At 38.5% G+C, this 12,376-nt stretch overlaps 1 protein-coding gene across 1 annotated transcript in view; it reads left to right on the plus strand.

Moving 5' to 3' along the window:
* The window catches only part of LOC149180406 (cycloartenol synthase-like), a 303,462-nt gene that overhangs the window by 181,070 nt on the left and 110,016 nt on the right, over positions 1–12,376 (plus strand). Inside the window, exons 11-12 of the mRNA XM_089413870.1 lie at positions 9,106–9,254; positions 9,816–10,010. Coding sequence (XP_089269996.1) covers positions 9,106–9,254; positions 9,816–10,010 — 344 coding nt within the window. The remainder of the gene's footprint in view (positions 1–9,105; positions 9,255–9,815; positions 10,011–12,376) is intronic.

Genomic DNA, 12,376 nt, shown 5'->3' on the forward strand with positions numbered 1-12,376 from the left:
TCTCTCAAGCGAAGAATAAAGGAACAAAGCATAGGAGGAACTCCCACACAAGTGAGAATTTAGAGTTGCAGTGCAGCCATTATCAAGTTTGCAACTACACCTTAGAAGAAGCTATTTTGGATCAAGGGAAGGAAGTTATCCTCATGGTGAAGGATCTCACCAAGGACCAAAGATTGAAGTCTCTTCTAGAGCTCACATAAACAAGGTCCATCTCTTGTTGCTGAAAGAAGAAGGAGGACGAAGTGCCGGAAGGAGGAGGACAAAGTGCCAGGAAACAAAGTATAGGAAGAAGGAAGGATCTGACTGTTGCTTGGAGGATATTCTAGTCAAGGGTCTAGGGTTTGGCATTGATCAAGAAAGAAGCTTCTATAAGAGAAGACTTACTGAAGGGTTTTCCTCTCAAGAGAAGAGAGGTTTTGGCCCTGGTAGAGAGCCAACATCTTGTGTTCTTGTTCTTATGTTTTTGATAGCAGTTTGATGAAGTACACACACCTGCATTAATAACAAGAAGAAGATTAAGCTAAAAAGAAAAGTGGAAAGACTCCACCAATTGTTATAAAGTCAAGAAGAATCATACTAAACTTAATTGCCCTAGATTCTTCAACAAGGCGGGTGGCCACCAATATTCACCTGGATCATCAAAGTAGCCTTAGATCAGTTGCCAGAAGGATATTAACAGTTGTAAGGAGGGTGAAGGTTGGAGGCTCTAGTGTTGACACCTTGAAGGACAAAGGACAATGAAGTGAGTCAGCCCAAGTTCATTGTTGGAGAAGGACATCTTGCAGTGATATGTGGCAGTCCCCTAGCCTAAAGTTTGTCTTCATTGGAGTAGCGCAGGAAGGCATTAGAGGGAAGAAGCCCTAGAGTTGAGGAGCAGTAGTGGGCGGTTGACACTTGTTCACAAATGAAGTTGTGAACAACTCAGTAGGAGTCTCTATGTGTTGATGCATTGAAGGACTAACTATCAGCTAGAGAGCAGTTGGAGAAGTCGTGTTTAGTGACCTAAAGGAGCAAGATCATTGATAGAGGCAGGCGCTGTAGATTGGGCGCAGACAGACCAACAATTGTGTTCAGAGTACAACAAGAGGAACTGTGATTGTGCAGTACATCAGCTAGATCATTTGTGTATCTTGTTCAGGGAAGTTTGGTTGTCACAATTATTGATAATGAAGCCCTAGTTGTATTTCTTGTATCAATGGATGCATGAGGGCCATTATCCCTAGTACAGGAGCCCTAGACAGTTGTATTACAATTTGTTAATATAACGAAGCTGGGTTGTTGAAAATTGTAAAAAGTTGTCTATATTCTATGCACTATTAGATTTACTGTTGTATTTTGTTCCACTGTGAAAAATAGTTTGTTGTGGTATTTGGATTGGTAGTATCAGTGATTCTAAGACCCTAACCTAGATTCAAGTACCGTGGAAAAACAACATGATATCAGAGCTACTTTGACAGGTAGTGAATCAAAGTGTGCACAACGATGCAACTCAAAGGGAGTTGAGATTGTCTAGATCATGGAGCAGAGGGTTTAACTGAAGATATGGAGATGTGGTCTTTACTGGCTTGGCAGTGAGATAGGTTGGAAGTTTTGGTGTATTGGTGGAGAACTTGGTGAACAATAGTTTGTTTTAGGGAAAGTTACTGATCATTGACTTCCTTTGATTTCCCATGGATCATTGGGACAACTTGAGGATTGTTTTGGCATGGACGAGATTGGTATGATCGAGATTGCTTCATGTGATGGACAACATATTGGCAGGCTAGTTTCTTCATTGGATCGTGATGATGCATATCTGAGATTGGAGGATGTGCACGAGTTGTGTTTGATCTAGGAGGATGAGTGCTTGTGGGACTGGGTTGTGGTATGGTGATGGCCGTGTTTGACGCAACTCAGACTGACCTTGTAGGACATGAGATTAGTAGCAGGTTGAGCCAGTGGAGATCGTGTAGACTCAAAGGGAGTCTAGCTTCAGAGGGAGCAACCCTATGGAAGTTTTGAGGTCTTCAGGTTCATATGAGATGAGGTAGAGGCACTATCGAGATAGCGTGGTTCATTCTACAGAGTATGCTATAGTGATGGATGCCAAATGGGCTAGTGTTGTTAGTGATGATGATGGAGACTTCCTAGTGTTGGAAGTACCTCCCTTGCTAAGAGGGAGTGTTGAGATTGGTAGCTTGGGAGGTACTCCAAGCCCTAGGGTTCAGGGTTTTGGAGGAATGGGCTCCACAAAAGTGGTTTGTGGGCTTAGAACCCAAGGTGGGGGTTTTGCACCCAAAAGAGTTGGGCTAAAACCATGTTGACTTTTGTTGGTTTGACTCTTGGAGATTGTAGAGGACCCTAAAACGAATAAGGGGTTGCAAAGAACCCAAAGGAAAAGCTCTACAATGCGAAATATGAATTTTTATATATTTCTAGTGGCCTTGTGGCACTAAGGACAAGTCGGTTGGCCTAGAAAGAGTGCCCTCAAGCAATTTCGTTGGAGCCCAAGAGAAGTGTATAAATAGGAGGTGATTGAGAGCTCATTTGGCACATCCATTTGGCTCATTTAATCTAGGCCATAGATCAGAGGAGGCTGCGAAGAAGGAAGGAGCATAGTATTGTGTCTTTGTGAAAATTCTATCATTGCAACATCTGATTTACTTTGCCTACTTATTTTCAATAAGTTATTTATGAAATTCTTTAATAAACATTAAAATAAATTCTGTTGCAGATATCACATCATAATACAAAACAAACTCATGCACAAGAATCAACACATCGACACAAATATTTTGGACAATAGTCCTCGGAAAAACCCAATGTGGGGAAACTGGTGCAGCAAGGAGGATTTTATTATTCAGCAATTCTTTTAGTACAACTGGGTGCCAAACTGGCTTACCCAACAGAGAGAAAAATTCTCCAACACTTCATCTTAGTCCAGCGTCAGCTTGGTTGACCTCTGCGTAGCTCCCAGATACTCTGCGTCAGCCCCTACTTGTCTGCGTCAGCCTTCGACCTCTCCGCGTCGCCCATGCAGGCCCTCTAGTGACTGTGCAGTCTTCTGCAGTCTTCTACCTCTCTTGCTTCTTTGCTGGTCTTTTGTTGCTGATGCTGACTCTCTGCTCCATACTTGCTGCCTCCTGCTACTCTCCAGACCACTCGTTCGAATTTCTCAGCTAACCTCGCTCCAGAAATCGAACTGACCTCAGTGTGTTCTCCAACTGACTCTCAAGCCTCTTCTTATACTTTTCTCGTTGGTCTATCAACGACTGAGATTAAGTCCCTAATCAACAACTAAGATTAGATCTGGCTTGATCCATGACTTTTGGACCATTCTAACTCAGTTTTATATTAATTCACATTAATATTTTATTTTCCCCTATGTTGCAGGAAACGTGGGGGGGGGGGGGGGGGGGGCGTTTCCGCCTGGAAACTGGGACGAAACGCGGAAACGCGTTTGGTACGGCTAGGAAACGTGTTTCCGGCCGTACTACCACGTTTCCCGAAACAGAAACGTGGCAGTACGGCCGGAAACGCGTTTCCCGGCCGTACAACCCGCGTTTCCCAATTGAATTGTGTTTTTTTACATTTTTTTTTTTTTTCAAATTTGTTTTTTAATTTTCTAGATGTGTGTCTAAAGTTATAAAAGTGAATTTTTGCCCTAGTGTTGATATGCAGTTCATGGTAATGTTAAATTCTTAAAGTAAAAGTGCTATTCTCCTTTATTTTTCATTTTCATCCTTTTACTTAAATTTTTAACATTACCACGAAATGACTCTGGATGTTTGAGAGTGGTTTCGCCCTCATTGGATTTCATATGGAGAAAGTAGAATTTTAGATCTCACTCAAAATCCAGCAGACTTATTTGTTTTTCAGGATTTCAGGATTGGGGGATTGCTATGTTTCCATTGGATTTTATCATGTACTAGGGTATGGAACTTGTATTTAATCAAGAGAACCAGCCCTCTATGCAGGGGAAACTCCCAATAATCAAGATCATGTAGGGTACTAGGGTATGAAACGTGTATTTAATCAAGAGCACTAAGGTCGTTCGACTATGTAGGAGGAGACTCCCAATACAACAGTGGTCCTTCTAAAGAATGGGATGTGGATGCAGAAAATCCTGATTTAGATCTCTCTCTTGCAACCTTATAGTCTTTATTGTACTTGCAGCCTCATATATTAATATAAATAAAGGCTGATTTTGAGATTTGGATATCTAATAAAGGTTGCTTTTGGATATTCCGATATTTTTATTTTCATTATGTGATCATTCATGAGTAAATGTGATGTAAATTAAATCTTAATGTTTAAGTGTAATAAATTATAATGTATCATTTATGCTTTATGATTGCACACACACACACACACACACACACACACATATATATTTGCGTTTCCTCGTTTCCAAAATTTGGGGAGGTCGCGTTTCGTATCGCTTCCCGTTTCGGAAACTCGTACCCGTTTCCTCGTTTCGTGCAACTTAGATTTTCCCTAAGTTTAGACTTAGGGACTCCATTAAAAATATTAATTATTTTAATATCTTCCAAACTGGTTAGATTCTGCCCAAACCATTTCTAGGTCTTGGAGATTTCATGTGCTTTAGCCTCTCCACCAATTTTCATGGCTAAAGCACATTCAATGCTACCCCAAATCAATAGTCTTTTCATGCCTGCTAGGAGCGCTGAATACAGGAGGAGGCAGGCCGAAGTTGTTTGGAGAAGTTCTAGGCGATTGTGCGATGATTTGAGGATGGTTTCTTGTCTGTTTTGTAGGCCGTAAGTTTTGTGGAGGTAGTAGTAGGATCAAGGTCCTGTTCTGGTCTGTTTGGAGGGGCTGAGCGACCTATTTCCAATAGAAGATAAGAGCTACATGCAATGAGTAGAGGCAACAAGTAAAGGGAGGCACCAACCAAGGCTTAACATATTATGGTTGCTAATCCAAGGCTGAAAGGAGGTTTATGTCACCCTTGAGACATGGGAGGGAAAGCACCGTTGTCTAAGCCCTCGTCATTGGATCAATATAGGCTTTTCTATCATCGAGAGACCCATAAGACCAGGTCTAGTGCCCCAAACCCAATTTGAGGCTCCACATCATGACTTGCATGGAGACAAGTGGTCATCCCCTTGTCCGAGATTTATAGGTCTCTCTCTCACATTTTGGCACAAAGAGGACTCAAGGTGGCCCTCCAACGACCCTACATTAGCTTGACATCATTAGTTTGGTTAACATTTGGATGGCTAATTTATAATTTGTGAAAGCTACTTGGTCGGCTTGTTATCAAGGCTTGTTTCTTGCCCATTATTTTAATGTTTTGTGGTCTAATTAGGCTAATTCTACTTAGTGTGACTCAGATAAATAGAAAGCACTCTCATTTGTGAGAGATCATCATCACACTTGGGATTTCAGTTTGTTTGACTAATCTGCAGTTTTCTTGTGGTGATCTCGTGGAGTATCTTGGATGCACTATGATATTTGGAGCTGATTTTTTATCTTGTCTTGGAGCTACTTCTTGGATATGGATAGATATATTGCATGATTATCTTGTAAGTTCTTTTGTTGATGGAATCTTTCTTTTGAAAATTTCTAACGTGTAATTCCTGGGACTGTTGAAAATGCTATTGTGCCCTAATTTTGTTGAAGAAATTTTTGGAAGTTATTTGGTTGGCTCTTGCATATGTTACTCATGATATAACATGCAATGAATGTTCCTAATGATGAAATGCTATTTTTCCTCATGAAAGTCCATATTCAAATAATAGGTAATTGTTAAAGGTTGGTAGCTAGGACATCAACTTTCAACCTCCTTGAAGACATATTTGGCGAATCTAAAGCATCTAGGTCTCCATTAACCCAAGGAAGAAGTTACTGGCCTAAGCTAATTTGTGATCAAACTCTCGTTTCTCCATAATTTATTTCCTTAAATTTCGGTCCCCTTTCTCTTGGATGGCTAGGCTAGGGTATCGAGTGAATTCATTTAGAGGGTGCTTTTTTGGGTTTCATTAGAGCAAGGCTATTCCTTAGGATCTTGTCTAGAGGATCTCCATGTTTGGTAGGTTTCTCATAGTTCCTTACCGATAAAATCTTGTGCCCTAGGTGTGCCCTAGAAGGGTAATCCTAGCTCACTTCTCCTTGAGAGAGGGACTTCTTTGAGGGTTGTCTGAGCATAGTATTCAGTGGAATAAATCTCAAGAAACGCTTTATTCTCCTTGCCTTGACCTTGGGAGTGCCTTGGAAGTATTTCTTCCCATGATTATTCACAAAACCCTAGCTATACAACAATTCTTTCCTATGTCTTTTAAAGGGCGTGAAATGCCTCATAGAAGTATCAAAGCATCACAAAGAACTTCCTTGAGGGATCCTACCTCATCACCTAGAGTCTTGATCTTAGGAATACCTATTATCATTACATATCTCAAAACCCTATGTCTTGAACCCCTTATCTCAAGGGCTTTCTTGGAGAGAGTTTTAGCTTCTTTGAAGCATTGAGCCATTGTTGTGTCTTTCCTTGAATGGGATTTGTGGAATCACTTCACACCTAAAAGTCTATTCATTCTTAGTGATTCCCCTCTTATTGGGACTCCTCCCATCAGTGAAAGTCTGTAAAGAGTAGGGGACTTTGATTGAGGTGACAGTGAGTCATCATCCCATTGTTGTCTCTTAGTCTAGTAGTTGTTTTCCCTTCCTTAGGGCCTTACTAGATTGTGTGGTAGCAAGCTTCACTTAAGATGGGAACTAGGTTCACCAACCGTCAACAACAAGAAACAATCATAACTCCTATAATATCCTATTTTAATAATTTCTTTAAATTATTAGGAAATTTCCTTTAGAAATCCATGTTGTACATTTTATATAAAATATCATGAAAATTCATCAAATTTACACCAGAGAAATTGCCAACAATTAACATATAAATCCAAAATATGCTACCACTCCGACAATTTCATAGAACACGACAACATGAGAAACAACTAGAAATGCTATAATAATAATAATCTTAGCTTTATTATCTTATAAGAGCAGTGTTACATGCCAATAGTTGAGTTGATGAATAGCTAGGATGACCTCCAAATATCACTGCAGTGCTGATACTGGTGTCCCAAGCTGCAACTGGAAATACAACTCAAATCGCAAATCTAGATGATCCTCGCTCCAATACACAGATCTGTTCTTCATTGATGCTGTTGAAGCTTCGTGAAATTTCTAGATGAAATCTCCTTAAAGAGTGTTGGAGCTTTGTCCAACACACATTGGAAACCCAAGGGTTTTCATCCTAGGGCTTGTTGAAGCTAGGGATTCTGTTCTCGAAAGCTCACTATAACAAATGAACAACCAAACCAAGATGTCCCAAATGATCTCATCCTCCTCTTTTAAAATTTTGATAGATAGATCTCCAATCTTCTAGAAGTATTTTATTTTGATTAATATTAGTATTATTCTAGAAGCTCTTCATTGACTTCATCTAAGTGACTTTTAATTTAATTTAATTTTGCTTAAGTCACTTTTGCCATTTTTTGTTCAATTAATCATTTTTCTCTTTTATTTAATTAAGTGACTAACGACACTCACTTTTAATATGGGAAAATACTAAATTGCCCACCATACTTTCTTTGGCTGTTCTAAGTCACTTCTCATCATCCCATCCTGTAGATCTTCTCGTTCCGGTTCCAACGAGCTATCATGCTAAGGTGCTTGATCAAATATTCCTCCCGGAATGCCACCTTAAGCATAATTAATTAAGTTACACTCAATAATAACCCCATTTTATTGGAATTATTGGAATGCAACGGAACCAAAAGCAAGCTGTGCGGAACTGACCCTAATGATGTAATATGCCAGGCGAACGTGGTTGGACACCATAGAACTCCTTAAAACCCATCCAGGACCTTTGATAACATAATCCAGCTCGAGTGACCTGGCCATCACATACCCTAGAAATCCATCATGGCTGTACTATAGAGGAAACTGGAAATGGGGACATTACAGAGATCCAGATTACAACCGCCCTCGAATTTTATTTGACTGCTTTAGATCGAGTGATTTCTTTATTAGTGAGATGAACTGGGATTTAATATTATAAATAACATACTATGAATCCTTAGCAGTTGAAAAAGATATGTATTCATCTCAAATAGTCCTAGCGATTAATGTGACTCCTTTGGAAGCAATCCTACCTGCAGATTCAAACATGACTATAATGCCAACCTTCCTAAACCATATTATTAATCCTTCTTTTGTCACTAGTTCTTCTAATCTAGAACTGGGAAGCTTCAGAGGGCAACTGAAAATTATCCAATGATTTTTAACCATTTGGAGAAAATGGTTAGAGAGAGAACAACTGAAGATTATAGACTGAACTTTTAGTTTGGTCCAAGAAGTTGCGATGGAATATTGGTACATGATGCTTGATTCAAGCCATAGCAAAAAAGAATGCCCAAATTCTCGAGTGCTCTTAGTATTATTGTCCAGAAGAGAGATAACAATAGACTGGAACATAGCAATTTATATAATATAACTCTGGTCCATCAATAGATTTGTTCAAAATATCCTGTGCTGATGACAAGCCATTTCTGTAGAAGTTGCAACAACATCAAAAGTGGTTTTTCTCTGGGAGTTGAGAAAGACGGATAGAGGGGCTATTCCATCCATTTTCCCACAAACAATGTAATTTTGCTGGGATATCGTCATGTAGGTGCCAAGTTTGCAAAGCTCTTCACTGGGAGAGTGATCATGTTAAAGATCATTCAAGCACTATGGTACGTACTAATGCTGTGAGAAATCTGGTACAGCACTGCAGAGACAAAAGTGTTTTTTCTCTCGTAGTGGAGAAAGACAGATGGAGGGGCTATTCCATCCATTTCCCCTCAAAGTAATTTTGCTAGGGATATCACAAAGTTGGTGGCAAGTTTGCAAAGCTCTTCATGGGAGGAACGCTATGGCACATTCAAAATTTCAAGCAGGTAGCATATTTTCAATTAGGATTTTTCTGATGTGATTATCTCAAAGATCATTCATTCACTACAGTATGCTCTAATGCTGCAAATATCTGGTATGTAAAGATGGGACTCATGAATTCAGTGATGATTAATTGTCCTTTCTTCCTTATTTTTCTGAATCTGACAGAAACTAAAGTAGCTGTTAAAAGTGAAGCATTCAAGAGTGCTGTTGATTTTAACGAGATTGCTCTCTCTTCATATGACTCTATGGCTGTGTTGGAGGAATATGAATATTTTAATACGGATTTTGGCCTTGTTCTAATATTTGAGAATAGAGTACACAACTTGGTATCACCATTATGTATCATATTATACACACAAAATAAAGTTGGGATACCGAGAGTTAATTCACGATATAGAATCCATGCTGAAAATCAACATTACATTACTAAATAACCCATGTGACATCACATTATTAGACTCTACCGTAGTCATTTATTATGACTTCATGATATGTCTAAAGTATGCCTAGGCCTAATTATAACTATTATATCTAGTAAGTACCTATATCGATGTTTCATAATTAGGTTGCTGTCTATCAACACATGCAGAGTGTAACTCAATTCAGTGGCTTTTGGTGGACATTAATATGTTTATTTTATTTCATTTCGCTTTTAAATGGAAGTGTTGTGCTTTTCTTGTTAATTTTTTTATACATGGCTGAGTTAACAATTGATCTGGTTTATTTATAAACATGGTATGAAATTATCAATAGTTGAGTAATAAAATAAGAACCGACTGTAATTTTCCAGTTTCAATTCAGTTTCTGCAATTAGTTGATCTTACTCTACATGTGCAAGAATTTCAGAACAATATGTAAAGGCAATTTCATGTCAGCGGAAAATATCTTTCAGGTATGGCTCATGGGGAGTCTGCTTCACATATGGTACATGGTTTGGTGTTCTGGGGTTAGTGGCAGCTGGCAAAACCTACCAGAATTGTTCAAATATTCATAATGCTTGCGAGTTCCTTCTTTCAAAGCAGCTTCCTTCTGGTGGTTGGGGAGAAAGTTATCTTTCATGCCAAGATAAGGTGAAATTTTCTTTAGTTGCTTTCTTTATTTTGTCCTTTTATTTCTAAAGGATTCTGAAAATGCCATCAAGGAAGAAAAAACTTCAAACCTGACAATCCATTTCTACCAGATTCACATCTTCCTGGATATTAGGGCATTCTTGTCCTAAATCAGGAAGTGAGAATTTTGGTCTGTAGTTACTTGTGCTAATCATATTTTGTAAAGGGCAACAAGGATTGATTCAGTTAGAATTAGTAGGACTGGTTTAATCAGAATCACTATGGTATGTGTTGTCGCACAGATTGTTATGACAACGCTCAGACTGGGGGCTGTCACCCTGATCCCTGATCTCTCCGTTTAAGCCGTCTCCCGCGGCTAAGGGGGGTAGACCCTATGGGATGAATGAAGACCAACTGTGGACTAGTTGGGTTGGGAGACAGAACAAGGCAATTTAGCACTTTAGAAATTAATGTACCAGTGCCTTATGAAGTTAATGATTAAATGATTATTTATTAAATGTTGCAGAAGTATAAACCATGTAAAACAATCATTTATAAGCAAAATAAAGATATTCAACAAATGCACAATGCCTTAAACAATAATCCAACGATTAATTTTGTAAAGATTGAATACATTAAACCACGAAATTTAAATGCTAACCAGCTATCACTTTTTATATAGCTAATATTCAAATGAGCATTTGAGCACATTAGACCCTATGGATGAATGAAGACCAACTGTGGACTAGTTGGGTTGGGAGACAGAACAAGGCAATTTAGCACTTTAGAAATTAATGTACCAGTGCCTTATGGAGTTAATGATTAAATGATTATTTATTAAATGTTGCAGAAGTATAAACCATGTAAAACAATCATTTATAAGCAAAATAAAGATATTCAACAAATGCACAATGCCTTAAACAATAATCCAACGATTAAATTTGTAAAGATTGAATACATTAAACCACGAAATTTAAATGCTAACTAGCTATCACTTTTATATAGCTAATATTCAAATGAGCATTTGAGCACATTAACCACATAAAAAATGATAAATATTAATCCCACATCAAAAGTCTATTAGCCTTAGCAGAATATACCAAAATTGGAAACATGACAAAATATGCTAAGACTAAATGCGAAACAAAAATAATTCAAAATTTTTAAATTTTTAAACTTTAATTTTTTTTATATTTTTTATACTTTTTTAATGAAACTAAAAACCATGTGAGGAGGGAATCTGCGGGAAGGTCCACCATTCAGCCACTCATCGCTGTAGTATTTTGGGTTCAATGAGTGAGCCATACAATGTAAAGGTGTGCAATTATTGTCCCATTTGCTGACAAGAATATCCTGTATAGTACCACAAAAGGCCTTTGGTGATGTCTCATACTCGGGGCACTCACTCTGTAGAATAATGCTCCTCATAGACTCAATTATGGAATCCCATCCCTCATAAACCTCTCCTAGAATGGGTTTGTCTGTATCTGCAAATCTAAGCAAAGAAATGATAGGGTCCATGATCTGAATAGTTAGATCTGCCCTCTCCCATCAACCATCATCTAGCATTGTGTCCTTAATCTTTTAGAGGCTACTTGATCTGTTTTTTTCCAAAAAGACCAAAGCTCAGAAATAACCATAGCCCCAAGAGCGGTCTTGACCTCCCTCAACATCTTCAACATGATGAATGAAGAGGCAAACCGTGTATCAACAATCTTCAACAACTATAGATTGCTGTACTCCTTGTGGATAGTGAGGGCATTTGTATGATTTTGCTCAATGTTACGGATATGTCGTGCATCCTTAATAATGTTACCAATCCAATGCACATTAGAAGTAATGGATTTCAGTGCTAAGTTCAATGAATGGACAATGCAAGGTGTCCAAAACACTTGTGGATATTTAGCTTCCACAATCATGCCAGCAACCTTGCAAACAGGTGCACTATCTGTAATGATTTGCACACAAGAATCAACACCTACATCTTCAATAACTTCAATAAATAACTCACCCATAAACTGTGCATCCTTGTATTCTCCAAGTGTATCCACTGCTTTCAAGAAAACTGGACCATTCAAGGAAGACACCATGAAGTTGATGAGTGGGTGTCGTGCAGGATCTGTCCATCCATCAGAAACAATGCTAACCCAGATGTTGGCCATGATGCTTTAATAGGCTCAAGCATTTTTTGCACCTTTTTTTTTTGTATTCATCAACAATGTGGTTCTAAGCTTTTCTGAACCAGGAGGCATATACCATGATAGAGACCCGTGAGTTAGAGCTTGAAACATCTCATTATATAGAGGTGAGCATGTAACATTAAATGATATGAAGTTTTGATAGAAAAAGAAGGCAATGGTGAGATCAATTTCTTCCCATTTCTCTTT

Source organism: Pinus tabuliformis, chromosome 3_2 (genome assembly GCF_031772625.1).
Source record: "Pinus tabuliformis cultivar Carrire ecotype Pingquan chromosome 3_2, CPIR1, whole genome shotgun sequence".
In the NCBI taxonomy this organism is placed as follows: Eukaryota; Viridiplantae; Streptophyta; class Pinopsida; order Pinales; family Pinaceae; genus Pinus; species Pinus tabuliformis.